Raw genomic sequence first — 16,989 nt, 5'->3', positions numbered from 1 at the left:
ACGGCCACTCTGCGGCTCGGGGAGAGGAGTGACAGGCCCTGAGGCCACGCAGCGTCCTCGGCGCCCGCACGGTAGGAGACGACAGGCCTCCTCTGGAGTCCACCTTGTTCGTTGCTGTGGGCGGGCCGAGGCCTGCAGACCCCGTGCGCACGTCCTAAGGCGGGGCCGGGCAGCAGCCGCAAGCGACCCCTCGGAGACCCGGACGCTTGGCCCAGGTGCGCTCTACAGCGAGACGCAGCCTGACGGCGACGGAAGTCGACCTCCGCGCCCCTCGGCCATCCGGAGGCCACGCACCGGCAACCTTAACTTCCCGGCATCCGGCGGAAAGCCCAGAAAGAAGCCGACAGCCTCGGAGCGGCCAAGACAGGAGGCCGAGTGCGCGTGCGCTCGCCGGGGCAGGCGCAGTCGCAGACGCGGCCGCCTTAGCTCCAACACCTTGCCGCGCTGGGGCTGCCTTGGCTTCCGTGGTGGCCGGAAGGACAGGAAGGGGCGGGGAGCTCGAGCAAGCCCCGCCTACTTAGTTGTGCGCACGCGCCCAGATCCTTGCCAACCAAGGGGCGGGCTTGTGGGCGGGTCCGCGCATGCGCCATGGGCGTAGGCCCACGCGCGGCGGCGGCTGACGGAGGTGAGTAAGCGTGGGGGTGCTGGCGGCGGCCTCGCTGCGCGTCCTCGCTAGGGGAGGGTTCCGGGGTCCAGTGGGGACCTGAGCGTCAGTGCGACGGGACGGAGGTCTCGGAAAAAGTCCCTTCCGCGGGTGGCGAGGACCGCAGAGCCTAAAGCCCGTAAAGGTTCTGAACTCCGGGGGTGGCCGACCTGGACGTGTGGAGCCTCCCCGCCTCGTGCGCAGCTCAGGGCGGGCTTCCTGGAGGGCCGGGTGGGAGGAGGGGCAGCGAGCGGGTTCGGTGGAGGGAACAGCAGAGCTCAGAGGTTGTAAGGCACGAGCTCACAGCCACCGCTGTGCCCGGGCTTGGTCCCAGCCTTGGGAAGGGCATGGTTTCTGTATGGTATGGATGATAAATGGAATTAGGAGCACACATCCAGAATTGAATATTTTAAGAACCAAAATGGCCCACGTGTCATTCCCTAACCTGTATTTTCCGAATATGAATCCGGTTTCTCCATCTCCGAGGCTCATGCGGCTTAACATGCATCACATGGTCATGTTTAGAAGAGGGAAGAGATGACAGCTGGGAGGTAGGAACCGGCTGATTTGGTTGATTTGGTAAAGACTCTGAAAGTTGAGCAGAAATTCTGTAGGCAAAGAAAAAGGTGGATAATCTAAAAAAAATTTTTTTTTCTTGAACTCATCAGAGAGATGAGGTCACAGGGCAATCTTTAGCCAGAAATCTGAGGAAATACAGGTGTCCCCAAAACAGAATGTATGGAAGGAAGCCTATACAAACAGCTAAGAAGAGTTCAGCCAGAAGTTTTAACAAAATGCTATATACTCAGAGTGGGCTCTTGTAAGAGTAAACCCCTGGGAGCCACAGAAACAAGGGGAGTTTGTGCCCACTCTCAGGCTCTTCTCCACAGACCTTCCCTGGGTACCCCCTTTCCCAATGCTGAGGCCTGAAGGGGGAGAATGGCTAGATGCTTCTCTGCCTGGTCCTGCCTGAATCCTTCAGCCATGTGGAACAGAAACGTAACCCCCTGGGAGAAGGGCAGCAAACCTTTCAGGCACAGGTGAAGAACCAGTGCAGCTTGGAATAGAGAAATGGAAAAAAAAATCATCCACTGCTGGGACAGGCTAGGAAAGTGACTTGGGGCCAGATCGTTAGAGGTCTCCAAATGCTGGGGAAGGATTATTGGGACAGCCTCACCTCTGAGACCCAGGGCACAGGGCCTGCCTCTGCATTAGGACAACTGAGGACCCGACTCCACCAGCAAGCAGCCCCCAAGTAACAAGCAGCAGCAGTCCACCAGGAAGAGGGGCAGGAGTGTATGGAGGGAACTATCTGAAGCACAAAGGCCAAAGCTGAGGGTAGAGAAGACATTGAGAAAAACCTGGTGGAAGGAGTCCTCATTGTCAGCACAAAGTAATGCTAGTGATATGGTTATGAATTCCAAAAATAGATATTGGATTATGCTTGTAATCTGATCTGTACCTGGGCATGACTGAGTTATGATTGGGGTGTTGAGTCCCCACCCCTTGGTGGTCGGGAGGCACAGATAAAAGGCATGGCAAAGAACAGAGTTGAGGGTTTCTGATGATGGAGTTTTGATGTTGGAGTTTGATGCTGAAGACTTATGCTGGAGCCCTGGAATTCTGCACACATAGGAAAGAGAAGCCAGCCCCAGGAAGAAAGGAACCTTGAACTCAGAGAAAAGCAAGCCGCAGGAACATAGGAAACCTGAGCCCTCACAGATGTCGGCAGCCATCTTGCTCCAAATAGACTTTGGTGAGGGAAGGAACTTCTGCTTTATGGCCTGGTATTTGTAAGCTTCTACCCCAGATAAATACCCTTTAGAAAAACCAACCCATTTCTGGTATTTTGTATCAGCACCCCTTTGGCTGACTAACACAGTTAGACAAATGTGAAGACAAATGTGCTCTGAGGATAACTATATCAACTACAGAACCAAACCTACCTTAACTCCTACTAGATTGACTCAGTGCCCCTCCCCCACAAAACCTGTAAGAAAAAAAGGAAGGTGTGCCCATTTCATGCATTCAGTTCTACTTACCTCAGCTTCTACTATCTTCCAAACAATGCCCAGCTCTCAGCCAAAATTGAGACATATAAAACAGCAAGAAAAAAAGTCAACAGTCAAAACAGTCAACAGTATCAGGATCAAATATTACCCAGATACTAGAACTTTCACATGAGTTTAAAATAAATATGACTGATATCTTACAGGTTCCAGTGAAAAAGATGTACAAGATGGATAAATGGATGGGGATTTCAGCAGAGAAGGAAACTATGAGAAAGAGTTAAATGGAAATGCCAAAATATACAGCATAACAGAGGTGAAAAATGCCTTCAAAAGGCAAAATCAGTTGACTTGACATATCCAAGGGGGAAAAATGAACTTGAAGTTACGTCAATAGAAATTAGCCAAACTGAAACACAAAGAAAAAAGTGAGGAATAAAAACTCAGAGCAGAATAACCAAGAACTGTGGGGGAATGTCAAATGGTCCAACATATTTAGTGATAGACTCCCAATGGAGAAGAGAGAGAAAGAATGAAGCAGAAGAAAAAAAGCTTAAAAGATCAAGAATTTTCAAAAAATAATGAAAGATATCAAATCACAGATCCCAGACTTTGCTCAAAGAAGCACAAGGAAGAAAAATAACTAAAAATCCACACACATCCTGGGGATGAGCCTCCCTGGCACTGAGGGATTGCTACCAAGTACCAAAAAGAAGAAAAAAGACCTCAACCAAAAGGGGGAAAAGCTAAAGACGAATGAGTTTGTATGGCTGAGAGACTTCAAAGTGAGTCAGGAGGGCATCCCAGAGGTAGCACTTATGCACATCTCAGCAGGATCTCATTGACAGCCAAAGTAGATACTACCCCAAATAGCGAAGCTCCTCAGGGATATGGAGATGTCCAGACACTATAGTCAGGGCAGACAGCTCAGGAATTTGGCCCCTTGCCAGTGGGCCCTAATCTGGTGTTTATGCTCCCCAGTGTGACAGAGTTAGACTCACCAGTGCTTTCCTTATGAATGACTCTTTTGTCTATTTGAACCTATAATTAATACTAGAGTTGGTAGGTGTACATCCAAGAGACTTAAATCTTTGGGCTTTCTTTTTTTTTAAATTTATTTCTCTCCCCTCCCCACCCCCAGTTGTCCTCTCTGTGTGTCTATTTGCTGTGTTCTTCTGTGACCACTTCCATCCTTATCAGTGGCACTGGGAATCTGTTTCTTTTTGTTGTGTCATCTTGCTGTGTCATCTCTCCATGTGTGCAGCGCCATTCTTGGGCAGGCTGCACTTTCTTTCGCTCTGGATGGCTCTCCTTACTGGGCGTACTCCTCATGCATGGGACTCTCCTATGTGGGGGACACCCCTGTGTGGCAGGGCACTCCTTGCATGCATCAGCACTGTGCATGGGCCAGCTCCACATGGGTCAAGGAGGCCCGGGGTTTGAACTGTGGACCTCCCATGTGGTAGGAGGATGCCCTATCCATTGGGCCAAGTCCACTTCCCTCTTTGGGCTTTCTATGTGCCATCTGAGCCCTGAATCTCAACAGAGTTGCAACAACTACTCTCCAGTTCAATAGACTCACCCAGGGCAACAAACAGGGAGGCGATGATGGACAAACAACGCAACAAGGAACTGAGAGTGCCTACAACTGTAAGCAAGGGAGTCCCATCCATCAGATGTTTGGGATCAAAGCCCCCCTCAAGTAATGGTGGAGTGGGCATCACCATCCCAGAGTCCTCAGGATTGGGAAATGAACTATGGACTAAAATAAACTTACCAGAATTCTGCTATAGACTTACTGTGATTCTAGCAATGGAAGAAATACCGTTGTTGTGGAGGCAGTGACCCATGGATGTTCTGGGGTTAGGGAAAGGGAAGAACAGGTATAATAGGGGGACATTTTCAGGACTTGGTAATCATCCTGAATGACATTGCAGTGACAGGTACGTGCCATTATATATCCAGTCATAACCTATAGAGTCTAATGGGAGAGAGAAACTACAATGTAAACTATAATCCATGGTTGGTAGCAGTGCTCCAGGATGTGTTTATCAATTGTAACAAATGTATCACACTGATGAAAGATGTTGCTAATGTGGGTAAATGTGGGAGGTGTGGGGCATATGGGAATTCCCTATACTCTGTAACATTTATGTAATTAAAGTATCTTGGTTCAACAGCAGATTGGAGCTGGCAGGAAAAAGAATCTGAATTTGAAGATAAGACAATCCAGATAATTGAGTCTCAGAAAGAATTGAGAAAAGTGAACAGAACCTGAGGAACTTGTGGGACACCATCAAGCATACCAATAAATACATTGTGGGAGTCCCCGAAGGAGAAGAGAAAAAGGGGCAGAGAGAATATTCAAAGAAACAATGGCAGAAACTTGCAGAATTCAGAGACGTGAGTATATACATCTAAGATGCTCAGTGAACTCCAAACAGGATAAACCCAAATAGACTCACGCTGCAGTACAGTGTTATCAAACTGTATAATGGCACAGAGGGAAAGAGAGAATTCGGAAAGCCATAAGAGAGAAGTCATGGGTTACATACAAGGGAGCCTCAATAAGATTAAGTGTTGATTTCTCATTGGAAGCCATAATGGCAAGAAGGCAGTGGGATGAAATATTTACAGTGCTGAAAACAAAACGAAAAAATTGCCACTCAGGAATTCTATATTTGGCAGAACTCTTTCAAAAGTGAGGAAGAGATTAAGATGTTCTCAGATCCACAAAAGCTTACAGAGTTTGTCACTACCAGACTGGCCCTACAGGAGATGCTGAAGAAGAGGCAGGTGGAAAGGAAAGGCCAGTAGACAAAGATGGAAGCTGTGTGAAGAAGTAAAGATCTCCAGTGAAGGTAAATATAAATGCCAGTACTATTAAAAATTGTTGGCTGGTAACTCCACGCTTTCTTCCTACAGGATCTAAAAGGCAAATGCATGAAATACAATAATAAATCAGTGGTTTTTGGACTCATAGTGTGAAAACATGAAACTTGTGATAACTATATAAAAGTGGAGAGATGGTCTATGTATACTGTTGAAGTTAAATTGATACCCAAGTGTAGCAGTTTGATATTGGTGAATTCCAAAAAGAAATATTGGATTATGTTTGTAAACTGGTCTTTTCCTCTGGGCATATTAGATTATATTGAATTCAGAGGTTTACTTGACTACTTAATCAAGTAAACCTTTTGTGTTGAGTACCCATTCCCTTGGTGGGTGGGGACTTGCAGATAAAAGGCATGGCAAAGGACAGAGTTGAGGATTTTTGGTGTTGGAGTTTTGATGTTTGAGTTTTGAGTTTGATGCTGAAGCCTTAAACTGGAACCCTGGGAAGTAAGCTCACAGAAGAAAGAGAAGCAAGACCCTGGAAGGAAGGAACTGAGGAAACCTGAACCCTGAACCCTTGCAGACGTCAGCAGCCATCTTGCTCCAAATAGACTTTGGTGAGGGAAGTAACTTCTGCTTTATGGCCTGGTATCTGTAAGCTCCTACCCCAAATAAATACCCTTTATAAAAATCAACCAATTATTGGTATTTTGCATCAGCACCCCTTTGGCTAACTAATAAACCAAGCAAATGAGATTGTTATAGCTTTAGGATCTTAAATATAACCCTGTAGTGACTACAAAGAAAATATTGGCGTATATGCATGCGCATAGTGACAGAAATTAGAATACTAGTTACCAGAAGTATGGGGAATGGGGAGTTCATACTTAATGGGTGTAGGATTTCTGTCTGGGGAGATGGGAAAGTTTTAGTAACGGGAGGTAGTGTGGATACTGCAGTATCGTGAATGTGACTAATCCCATTGAGTGGTATGCTTGGTAGCTGAGTTGGAAAAGTTTGTTGTATATATGTTCTCAAAATTAAAAAAGAAAAGAAAGAAACAAGAACTAAAAGGACAAGCAATTAACTGCAATGCATGATCCTGGATAGGATTAACAAGGGAGAGGGAAAGGCTTCAAGGGACATGAAAAAATTGGAGTATAAACTAAGTTTTATATCATTGCTACATTTCTTGAACTTAATAATTGTACTTAAGGTGGTTTTATAAGTGAATATCTCTACATTGTTGGGAAATGTACATAGCAGTGATAAGTGTTACATTTGTAACTGTCCCGTGTGAAAGTATTTAAAAATAAAAACTTTTTTTAAAAAACCCATCCAAACCTAGATATATATTCAAACTGCTGAAAACCAAAGAGAAAGAAAATTTTCAAGGTCATAGTTGAGATGTGGGGGAAAGCCTTCTAGGTAGAAGAAACAGCGAGAGAAAAGACAAAGTGAGATAGGATAGTGCAGGGACTACTTGAAGGGTAATGAGTGAGCTGGTGTGGGAGGGAAGGGGGATCAGTGTGGGGAAAGGTGGTATCCAAATTAGTGGAGCCTTGAATGCCGAGGACTTTATGCTGTAGTCAGTTGGAGAGGCCATTAGGTTTCATGTGGGAGAGCTGGGCTCCTCCTGCCAGCACTGCTCAAACCCTTTGAATTTTGTAAAATTCAGTTGAATATTGTATGTGTTTTCTGCATCTGTTGAAATCACCATGTGGTTTTCCTCCTTTATTTTGCTACTGTCATAGATTGCATTGGCTGATTTTCAACCCTTAAACCTTGGATTCCAGGGATAATCCACTTGGACATGATGCATGAGACTGCTTATTCATTCGTAAATTCATTTGCAGCATTTTGTTGAGAATTTTTGTATCTCTTTTCATGAGGGATATTGGTCTGTAGTTCTGCTGTAATCGTTTTGTCTGATTATGGTGTCCAGGTAATACTGGCCTTATAAAATCACTGGGGAAATATGTTCCTTCTTCTATATTATGAAAGAATTTGCCTACCATTGGTATTATTTCTTCCTTAAATGCTTGACAGAATTTGCCAGTAAAACATTTAGGAATGGAGTTTTTCAGGTTGTTTTGTTTGATGTCATTTTTTGGGAAAGTTTTAAATTATGAATATATCTTTACTAATAGATTAGGGCTATTCAGTCTTTTTATTTCTTTTTGAGTCACTTTTGGTAATTGATGTTTTTTTCTCAAGAAATGGATCCATTCTATCCAGGTTGTTAAATTTATTGATAGAGAGTTGTTCAAACATTCCTTCCTTTCCACGTCTATAGTCTTAATGAGTTCCCCACTTGAATTCTGGATACTGGTGGTCTGTATAGTTCCCATTTTTCCTTGATTAGATGTTTCACGTTTTTAAACTTGTGAAATAACCAGCTTTGGTTTTATTGATTTCCTCTACTTGTCCATTTCCTATTTCTTTGATTTGTGTTCTTATTTTTATTATTTCTTTCACTAATGTTGGATTTAACTTGCTTTTTTCTAGCTTCTGGAAGATAGAAACTTAGGTAATTGAGTTTAAACTTTCTTTCCCAACATAAACATTTATAGCAATGAATTTCCCTGTAAGCATTGCCTCACCTGAAGTCTACATATTTTTTATATGTTGTAGTTTAGCCTTCATTTAGTTCAAACTACTTTCTAGTTTCCCTTATGATTCCTTCTTTGAACTATGGTTTATTTAGAGGTGTGTTGCTTAATTTTCATATATTTAGAGATTTTCCAGGTATCTTTTTGTTACTGATTGCTAATTTAATTCTTTAATGTTCAAAAAACATAGTCTGATTTCAATCTTTTTCTTTTTTCATTTATTTCTCATTAGGAAGTACCAGAGATTGAACCCGGAACCACATACTTGTGAAGCAGGCACTCAACCACTGAGCTAGACCCCCCCCACTGATCTCAGTCTTTTTTAAGTTTATGGCCAAGCATATAGCCTATTTTGGTGAACAGCTCATGTGCACTTGAAAATAATGTGTATTCTCCTGTTATTAGATAGAATATTGTATACATGTCAGTTAGGTCAAGCTGGTTGATGGTGTTGTTGAAGTCTCCTGTTTCTTTACTGATATTCTGTCCACATGTTCTGTCACTTACTAAGAGAGGAGTATTGAAATTTCCAACCATAATTTGTCTATTCTATTTCTCCTTTTTATTATGTCAGCTTTTCTTTCATGTGCTTTGAAGCTCTGCTAGTAGGTGCACTAGCCTTTGGGATTTTTATTTCCTTGTTTAATTAATTATTTTAGCACTATAAAATGTGTCTGTTTCCTGAAGACAGTTGGTCTGACATTGATGCAGACATCCCCATCTTAAAATTAGTGTCTGCATTGTGTACCTTTTCCTTTCTGTTAAACAGCTTTATTGACATAATTAATGTGCAATAAAGTATGCACATTTGATGTATGTAGTTTTAAGTTTGACATATATATAGACCTGTGAAACCATCACCACAGTCAAGATAATGAACATATCCGTCAACCCCAAACATTTCTTGGTGTTCCTTGGTGATCCCTCTGCCTTTCCTTGCCTGTTGCCAGGCAACTACTGATCTGCTTTCTGTAGGTATATATTTATTTGATTCTGTATAAATGAATCCTGTGGTACATACTCCTTTTGTATTACTCCTTTCATTCAGGATAATTATTTTTATTTTATTTTTTTAAAGATTTATTTTTATTTATTTCTCTCCCCTTTCCCCTCCTCCCAGTTGTCTGCTGTCTGTGTCCATCCCCTTTGTGTTCCTCTGTGACCGCTCCCATCCTTATCAGCGGCACTGGGAATCTGTGTCTCCCTTTGTAGCATCATCTTGCTGAGTCAGCTCTCCGTGTGTGCAGCACCATCCCTGGGCAGGCTGCACTTGCTTTCGCCTTGGGCGGCTCTCCTTACGGGACGCACTCCTTGCACGTGGGGCTCCTCTACGCGGGGGACACCTTGCGTGGCACGGCACTCCTTGCGCAACATCAGCACTGCACATGGGCCAGCTCCACATGGGTCAAGGAGGCCTGGGGTTTGAACCGTGGGCCTCCCATGTGGTAGGCGGATGCCCTATCCATTGGGCCAAGTCTGCTTCCCAGGATAATTATTTTTAGATTCATCCATGCTGCTACATGTATCAATAGTTCATTCCTTTTTATTGCTAAGGGGTATTCCATGACATGGATATAGCAGTTTATTTGCCTGTTGATGGGTATTTGGATTGTTTTCAGCTTTTGGTTATTACAGATAAACTGCTATAAAATTTGTGAACAAGTCTTTTTGTAGGCATATACTTTCATTTTATTTCACTTGGGTATACCTAGAAATGGTTGCATCACATTGTAGGTATTCTTTTGGGTTTTTTTTTTGTTGTTGTTTTTTGAGGTGGTATTGGGGATTGTACCTTGTACATGGGAAACGGGCTCCCAGTGACTAAGCTACACCCACTTCTGGTGTTTAACTCCTTAAGAAACTGCCAAACTGTTTTCCAAAGTGGTCATACCATTTCACTGTGCACCAGCTGCTCTTCCAGAGCTCTACTTGCTCCTATCTTCAGGATCACTTGGTGTAGCCCTTCTTTCTAATTTTAGCCATTCTAATAGATGTGTAGTAACATCTCATTGTGATTTAATTTGTTTTTCTCTAATGGCCAATGTTGAGCATCTTTTCATGTGCTGATCAGCCATCTGTGTTTATCTCTTCTTTGGTGAAATGGCTCTTTTGTCCTTTATTAAAATGGGTTGTTTGCTTGCTTATTGTTGAGCTTTGAGAGTATATTCTGGGCACAAGTGGTTTTTTTTTGTTTTTTTGTTTTTGTCAGATACATGATTTGCAAATATTTTCTCCCAAACTGTGATTTGTCTTTGCCTGTTCTTAATGCTGTTTTTTCGAAGGGCACAAATTCTTAATTTTGATGAAGTTCAGTTTATCAGAATTTTCTCTTATGGATCATGTTTTTGTTGTTATGTCCAAGGAATCTTTGCCACACTTGAGGTTACAAAGATCTTCTGTGTCTTTTTCCGGCAGCGTTAGCTTTAGGTTTTATATTTAGGTTTATGGTCTGTATTAAGTTAATCCTGTACGTGGTATGTGGTATGGATTGGATTGAGGTTCATTTTGTTGCCTGTGGATTTCCAAATGTTTTCTCGAAATTCTTGAAAAGACTTTCCTGTTTCCACTGAAATGCCTTTCACTTTTACTAAGGTCAGCTGTCCTTATGTGTGTGGGTCTGCTTCTGGAATTTTTTATCTGTTCCGTTGATCTCTGTGAATGCTCACGCTAGTACCATCCTGCTTTGATTACCATAACTTTATTATAAGTACTTGTATTAGTCAGCCAAGGGGGTGCTGATGCAAAGTACCAGAAGTCTGTTGGCTTTTATAAAGGGTATTTATTTGGGGTAGAAGCTTACATTTACCAGGCCATAAAGCCTAAGTTACTTCCCTTATCAAAGTCTATTGCCACATGTTGGAGCAAGATGGCTGCTGATGTCTGCGAGGGTTCAGCCTTCCTGGGTTCTTCTCTTCCTGGGGCTTGCTTCTCTTTGGGCTCAGCATTGCCCTCTTCCTGGGGTTTGTTTCTCTTTCCTTACAACCAAGCTCCCCTGTGTGCTTACTTCCCGGAGCTCCAGCTCAAGACTCTAACATCAAAATTCCAGCATCAATACTCCAGCATCAAAAAACTCCAGCTCTGTCCTTTGCCATGCCTTTTATCTTTGAGTCTCCACCTACCAAGGGGTAGGGCCTCAAGGCCCAACTGATGTGGCCCAATCAGAGCCCTAATCATAATTTAATCTTGCCCAGGTACAGACCAGTTTACAAACATAATCCAATATCTATTTTTGAAATTCATAACGATATCAACCTGCTACAGTACTGAAAACTAGTTGTGAGTTCTCCAAATTTCTCCTTCTGTTTCAAGTTGTTTTATATCCTAGGTCATTTCTATTTCCATATAAATTTTAGAATCAGCTAGTCAGTTTATTCAAAACATCTTTGGGATTTTCACAAAGGTTGTGTTGAAACTATAGATCAATTTGGGAGAATTGATATTTTCACTTTTGAAGGTGTTTGCATGGTATATCCTTTTCTATCCTTTTACTTTTGTGTGTGTATGCAAATAATTTAATCTGTACTCCAGAAATTCTGTGTACTTTTTATCTTTACAAAATAGATTTAAAACAATTACTTTTAAAAATGTAATTCTGAAGTTGAATATTTCAGAACAATATTTGCAGTGACCTATATATAAGAGGTACTGGCTACCACTGGCATATTAGCATTCTGTGGTAGAGTGGCTTCCTTGCAACAGAAAATGATGAAGTGAACTATAATACAGTATTTTCTCTAAGTCATTTGTGACTCATTCCTCCATAAATCTAGTATAGTGATCCTTCCAACAGCAAATCCCAAATAGCTTAAAATATAACCTTCAGAGTATAAACAGTGAGTCAAACATCACAAGGCAAATTATATCCCAAACTTCTACCTCAATCTTTTGCTAGAACTGTTCTATCCTTTTCCTTTTAATCATGGTGGAACTTGTATCTTCGAGTCGCTCCTAGTTCTGGGGGCTGAGAATCCCACATCTTCCCCTTGGGGTGGTCTTGGCTGGTGGCGTCTGAGGGGTAGGGGGCCCTGTGTGGGTCTCAGGGCGAGGGACGCGGCGGGCCGGCAAGCCTCTGCGATGCCGTGGGTGGTTCTTGACGCGAGGTGCCGCTGCCCTCCCTTGATTTTGCAGATGGCTGCTGAGGCAGAGCGCCACGCTCTGGGAGTGTTCGAGTGCCACCTCTGCACCTTGGCAGCTCCGTACAGCTACGTGGGTCAGAAGCCTCCTGGCACGCAGTCTGTCGTGTGAGTACCTGGCTTCTGGGCCAGTGGTCCAGACAGCCCCCCCCAGGCTGTGACCTAAAAGGCTAGGTCAAGGCTAGAGGGCATCTGGCTTTTCCAGAATCTCCAAGCCCCTCCCCGCCGCAGCCCACAGTCCAGCCCCTGCTCCAGCTGCAGGAGAAGCCCCGTGGCTCAGCCTGCACCAGCCCTCAGCTGTGTCCCCGGGACCCTGGGGGCCTCCTCTTGGGGGCGGTGCCTTGGTGCCCTCCCTGCTGGTTGCCATGGAGATGCTCCCAGTGGACGCCTGTCTTCCTTGCAGCTGTTGTGTGGGCGGGAGTGGGTCCCAGAGGCCAGAGCTTGGTGGAGTCTGCTCAGAGCTGGCCCGGAGTCAAGCCAGAGAGTCCCGGGGCTGGTTTCTTTTCTAGAACAGGAAGGGCCTGGCAGCCTGTCCTTCCTCAGGTGCTCCACTGTGAGAGGGCCGACGGTGTGTGACTCCCAGTGGGACCCAGGCACAGGGGCAGGGCTGGTTTTTCCTGGCTGGGGGCCTCGCCGCCCAGGAACCTGGGGGGGTTGTCCTCACGTCCTCCCGTGGGTCTCGGTGTGTAGCATGAGGCCAGGACTGCCCTGGAGAAAGGGCCCTCCCTGGGTCTCCCTGCGTGGGGTGCTGGGGGGCCTGCAGGCTCAGATGGGGTCTTGCCCCCTGCCCCTGGAATGGGGGTGGGCCCGGGGCTCCCGTGGCAGCCCCCCACTGTGGCTGTTCCAGAGCAGAGAGCAGGGCCCCGTGTCCAGGCGGCTTGGCCCAGGCGGGGCACAAGGAGGCTTGTCCTGTGGCCGCACGGCAGCCAGCGCTCGCGGCCGGCCTGACCTCGGCGTTGCCTCCCCCAGGCTCCTGGAGGAAAGCTACGTCATGAAGGACCCCTTCACCCCCGACACGGGCAGGTTCCTGATCCTCGGCTCTCGATGCAGTCTGTGCAGCCGGCTGGTGTGTGTGGGCCCGGTGGGTAAACGCAGGGCGCTGGGGCTGCCGCCCCTTTGCCTCGTGCCTGGGACCCCCCGGGGTTGTGGGAGAGGAGGCCCTAGGCCGAGGGTGCGAGCACCCTCCCGGGGCCGCCATGAACGTTGGCGTTTCCTTGCCGTGGTGACTCCAGGGGAAAGACATTCAGGGTTCTCAGAGGCCCTGGACCCCCATCAGCAGAGGGGAGGACATGGGGAGGGGCAAGCCAGGGTCAGCTAGAGGGTCTCAGCGAGGGCCGAGGAGCCTGTTGGGAGCCCGAGTCACTCCAGAGCCTGGAGCGCCCCCAGGCCCCCAGTAGTGCAGATGGCCTCCTGCGCTGCTCTGCGCTGGTGGTTGCCCTTGGAGCAACCTTCTCCAGGAGGCAGCTGCCTTGCTGAGCATCGGCTGTGTGCAGGCCCTGTGCTCGGGCCTGTGTTACAGCCGAGGCTCCATTCAAGCCTTCCCCAAGCCATTAGGTAAAGCAGTATTGCCCTGTTTCATAGACGGGGGAGCTGAGGGTCAGCAAGGCCGAGTGCCCGGGCACGTGGTTAGCTGAGCCTGCTGCTGGAAACCTAAGGGCTGGAGAGGGGAGCAGAGCAGCTTTGGGAGTGTGGTCAGTGTGGCTGGCGGCTGGGGTCCGGGAAGCCCCCCAGCCTTCCCCCGCAGGAGCAGAATGCCAGACGCTGGACCACAGAGCACACGTCAAGCCGGTTCCACCCTCCAGGGCCAGGGCGGCAGGGCCTAGGAGCCTGATGACGTTTTGGTGGGGCGGGAGGAAGCCTGGGTGGGCAGAGGCGTGGGGACGACTGCAGAGAGCTCAGAGCCGCCGGCAAGGCTGGGGTCTGTGGAGGTGGGGAAGGATCTGGGGAGTCAAGGCGGCAGGGCTGGGATGAGCCCGGGGGGGCGGCCTTGCAGCCGTGCTTTGGCCCTTGGGCTGCGCTCAGTGAGTGGAGGGGGGTGATCCCACAGGGATCCCAGGGCTCCAGCATTTCTCTGAGTAGTAGGTGGTTAGCCAGTGAGCCCCCCCTGAAGGGTTCATCCAGGAACCGCAGGAGGGCCAGCTTTTCTTGGTTGAGGTGCACCCTCTGCAGCTGTGTGGGGAGATCCCAAAGAAGGTCAGTTCGTATCTGTTCCCTTGTCTTCTGTACGGGAGTCCAGCCGTGGGTGGTGCAGGCTGGGGCGGTACCATCGCTGTCCTCAGCTGTTCCTGCTCCTGCCATCACATCTGCATCCCAGCCAAGGGGGACATGGGAACACCGCCCATTCCCCCCAGCAGGACATGACCAGGAAGTGACACCTGAAGATGACATGTCCACAGGCTCCGTGACTGGGAGGGTGTGTGCAGCCAGCCATGGGGTGTGGTGGGGGACGTGCTGGGGGCGCCCAGCCCCGGGGTGCATTTTCCCTGATGGTGGATTTGGCTTGAGACCGGGGAGGGGGTGGTCGGTGCTGGGGGGGTGAGCATGGAGGGTGCCCTGACATGGCGGGGGTGGGGATAGTCCAGGCCCAGCCAGTGCAACCCTCAGGCGCCCGGGCCCCACGCCTGCTGCCAGCCCTCCAGCGGGCAGCTCTGGCCAGCTCCCGTCCTGGCACCTGCCCTCCCGGGACCGCTGAGCTGCCCCCAGCTGTGATGCCCAGCTGGGAAGCGGCCTGCCAGCCTGCCAAGTTGGTTGGGGTGGCGGGGTTGGCGTGGTCCAGCCGGCTCTGCGAGCACCCCAGGAAGGACACCCCTAGGTGGAGACTCCCGGGGCTCCCAGGGGGCTGGGGTGGGCATGACTTCCCCCACCTGCCCAGAGCCGGCACCTGCAGGAGTCCAGGTTCCTCGAAGCCTTCTCGCAACCAGGCAGTGGCGGCACCCAGTGGGTGCTGCCTGGGCACTGCCTGGAGCCGACGCCGGGGCCGACAGCGGGGCGGGGGTGCAGCTTAAGCCCGGGGAGCCCACGTCTCCCTGTGATTGGGTCTGTCACCTGTTGTCCCACTTGCATGCCTGTGTTTGGGCTGCCCCTTCTGCCAGGAAGGCCCCCCACTTCACCTCCACCCTTGGCCCTTGCCCACCCTCTTGGAGCCAGCCTCTTCTCTCCCTGGGGGTCCCGCAGACGCCTCCGGTCCCTGAGGCCCAGACCTAAGCTCCCCCTCCACCCCTGCCTGCAGCAGTTGTGTGCTGTATCACCCCGTGCACAGACCCCCGGGCGCCCGGCTCGGAGCCCCCACTAAATCTCAAGATGTGACTCTTACCATCACCCCATGTCCTGAGCCTCCCCCCTACCTGCCCCCTTCCCCCACAGCCTTCAGCAGCTTCCTCGAGCCCAAGAGCCAGCTCCTTGGGGTGTCCTGGCACCCTCTCGCTGTCCCACCTCTCAGCTCCCCATGCATCCTGGGGGCCCATCCCCAAGTTCCCATGGCACTCAGTCCTGCCCTCCCCCCTCATAGGAGTGCAGCTTATTCTACTCCAGGCGATTCTGCCTGCCGTGTGCCCGGCAGAACGTCGAGGCTTTCCCTCAGGAAATTCGGCAAGACCTGGAGAAAAGGAAAGCTGCCTCCAAGACGCCCTCCGGCCCAGCCCGCCCTCAGACGTGAGCGCGGCCTGGCCCCCTACCCGGGCCGTCGGGGCAGCGGCTGCAGCCGAGGTTGCTGGGGAGGCCGCTCGCAGCAGCCACGGGGCAGTGCCGGACAGAGGAGGACCCAGAGGAGCCAGGCCAGGCACCCCGCAAGCCTGGCCCGGTGCTGAGGGGCACAGGGCCGTGAGCGCCCCTGGAGGGCCTGGCGGTGCAGGCTGGGCTCGGCCTCCCGCGCGCTTCCTTCCGGGGCCAGCCGTGCACCAGGGCCTCCGGCTCGTCGCCCCTGCCTGCTCTGGGTCTCTCACAACGGGTGGGGAGCTGCAACACCGAACAGACACTGCAGCGAACCGTTCTAAGGAGTCATCAACAGAGGCTGCTTTCTTGGAGTGAGCTTGGGAAGCCTGGAAAGGAGGAGTCTGTATACTTGGGTGATGCTGGAAAATGTTGTTTTTCACTTTGGTGTGTAGTATGGTTATATTTAAAGACCAAAGAACTGGTCCATTTGGGAAGAGTATCCTTCCTGTGAAGCCACTCTCCCCTGCACACTCAGGAGTGGCGCTGGCCGGGCCCTCCAGCCGCGTGCGCTCCCTCGGCCCTGCTCCACGCCAGCCCTGCGGGAGGGGACCCTCAGCTTCCCTCACACGTCACCTCCAAACCGCCCGGTCACCTGTGGATTCCTCTCCCTAGTCAGCCGTGAGGTCCAGCCCCAGCCTAGTGGGTATTCCCAGGGCACCCCTGCTCCCCACGCCCGTCCCCCACACCCGCCTGCCCTTGTGTTACTGTCCCTTGTGGCACCCCATTCCTCTGGCATCCCTATCGCCTGTCACCTCCATAGCAGCAACTGGTGTCCGTTTCCTGTGCACTTGGCCTGCGTTGAGCAGTGCCAAGAGGGCAGAAGCTGCTCTCATTTTGTAATAACTGGAAGGCCAGCTCTCACTGTTTTACAGAAGAATGAATAAAGAGCTTTTACTGATTTGTGTGTTGGACTTCTGTATAAAATGTAAGAAACAAAAAACAAAAACGTCACCTTTCCTGCTCAAATTTTCTGCTTCATGGGACTTTAGACTAATGGCTGTCACGACCTTGGGCCACCTGAGCCCAGGCCCACTGTGCACCCTCAG

The 16,989-nt window shown here is 49.1% G+C and overlaps 1 protein-coding gene across 8 annotated transcripts; it reads left to right on the top strand.

Moving 5' to 3' along the window:
- Window positions 1-336: 336 nt before the first annotated feature.
- Window positions 337-16,841, top strand: CDPF1 (cysteine rich DPF motif domain containing 1). Of its 8 annotated transcripts, none has more exons than XM_071219115.1 (6): window positions 528-625; window positions 4,833-5,055; window positions 5,415-5,513; window positions 12,228-12,340; window positions 13,202-13,313; window positions 15,741-16,841. In XM_071219115.1, the coding sequence occupies exons 4-6, from the start codon at window positions 12,228-12,230 to the stop codon at window positions 15,885-15,887; spliced, it is 372 nt and encodes a 123-aa protein (XP_071075216.1). In that variant the 5' UTR covers window positions 528-625; window positions 4,833-5,055; window positions 5,415-5,513; the 3' UTR covers window positions 15,888-16,841. The 8 variants fall into 8 exon arrangements, with proteins under 8 accessions (XP_058164921.1, XP_071075216.1, XP_071075215.1 ...); XM_071219114.1 differs by having other exon boundaries at window positions 5,341-5,513; XM_071219111.1 differs by adding an exon at window positions 2,859-3,437 and having other exon boundaries at window positions 582-625; window positions 4,833-5,513.
- The last annotated feature ends 148 nt before the right edge of the window (window positions 16,842-16,989 follow it).

The sequence above is a fragment of the Dasypus novemcinctus genome, chromosome 12 (assembly GCF_030445035.2).
Source record: "Dasypus novemcinctus isolate mDasNov1 chromosome 12, mDasNov1.1.hap2, whole genome shotgun sequence".
Classification (NCBI taxonomy): domain Eukaryota; kingdom Metazoa; phylum Chordata; class Mammalia; order Cingulata; family Dasypodidae; genus Dasypus; species Dasypus novemcinctus.
This window is presented reverse-complemented; position numbering and strand designations above follow the sequence as displayed.

Excerpts from the sequence above, each read along its gene's own strand:
- CDPF1 (XM_071219115.1), top strand. The coding sequence starts at position 12,228 with ATGGCTGCTGAGGCAGAGCGCCACGCTCTGGGAGTGTTCGAGTGCCAC. Across the intron at positions 12,341-13,201 it reads CCTGGCACGCAGTCTGTCGT|GCTCCTGGAGGAAAGCTACG; the intron begins GTGAGTACCTGG and ends TGCCTCCCCCAG. Across the intron at positions 13,314-15,740 it reads GGCTGGTGTGTGTGGGCCCG|GAGTGCAGCTTATTCTACTC; the intron begins GTGGGTAAACGC and ends CCCCCCTCATAG.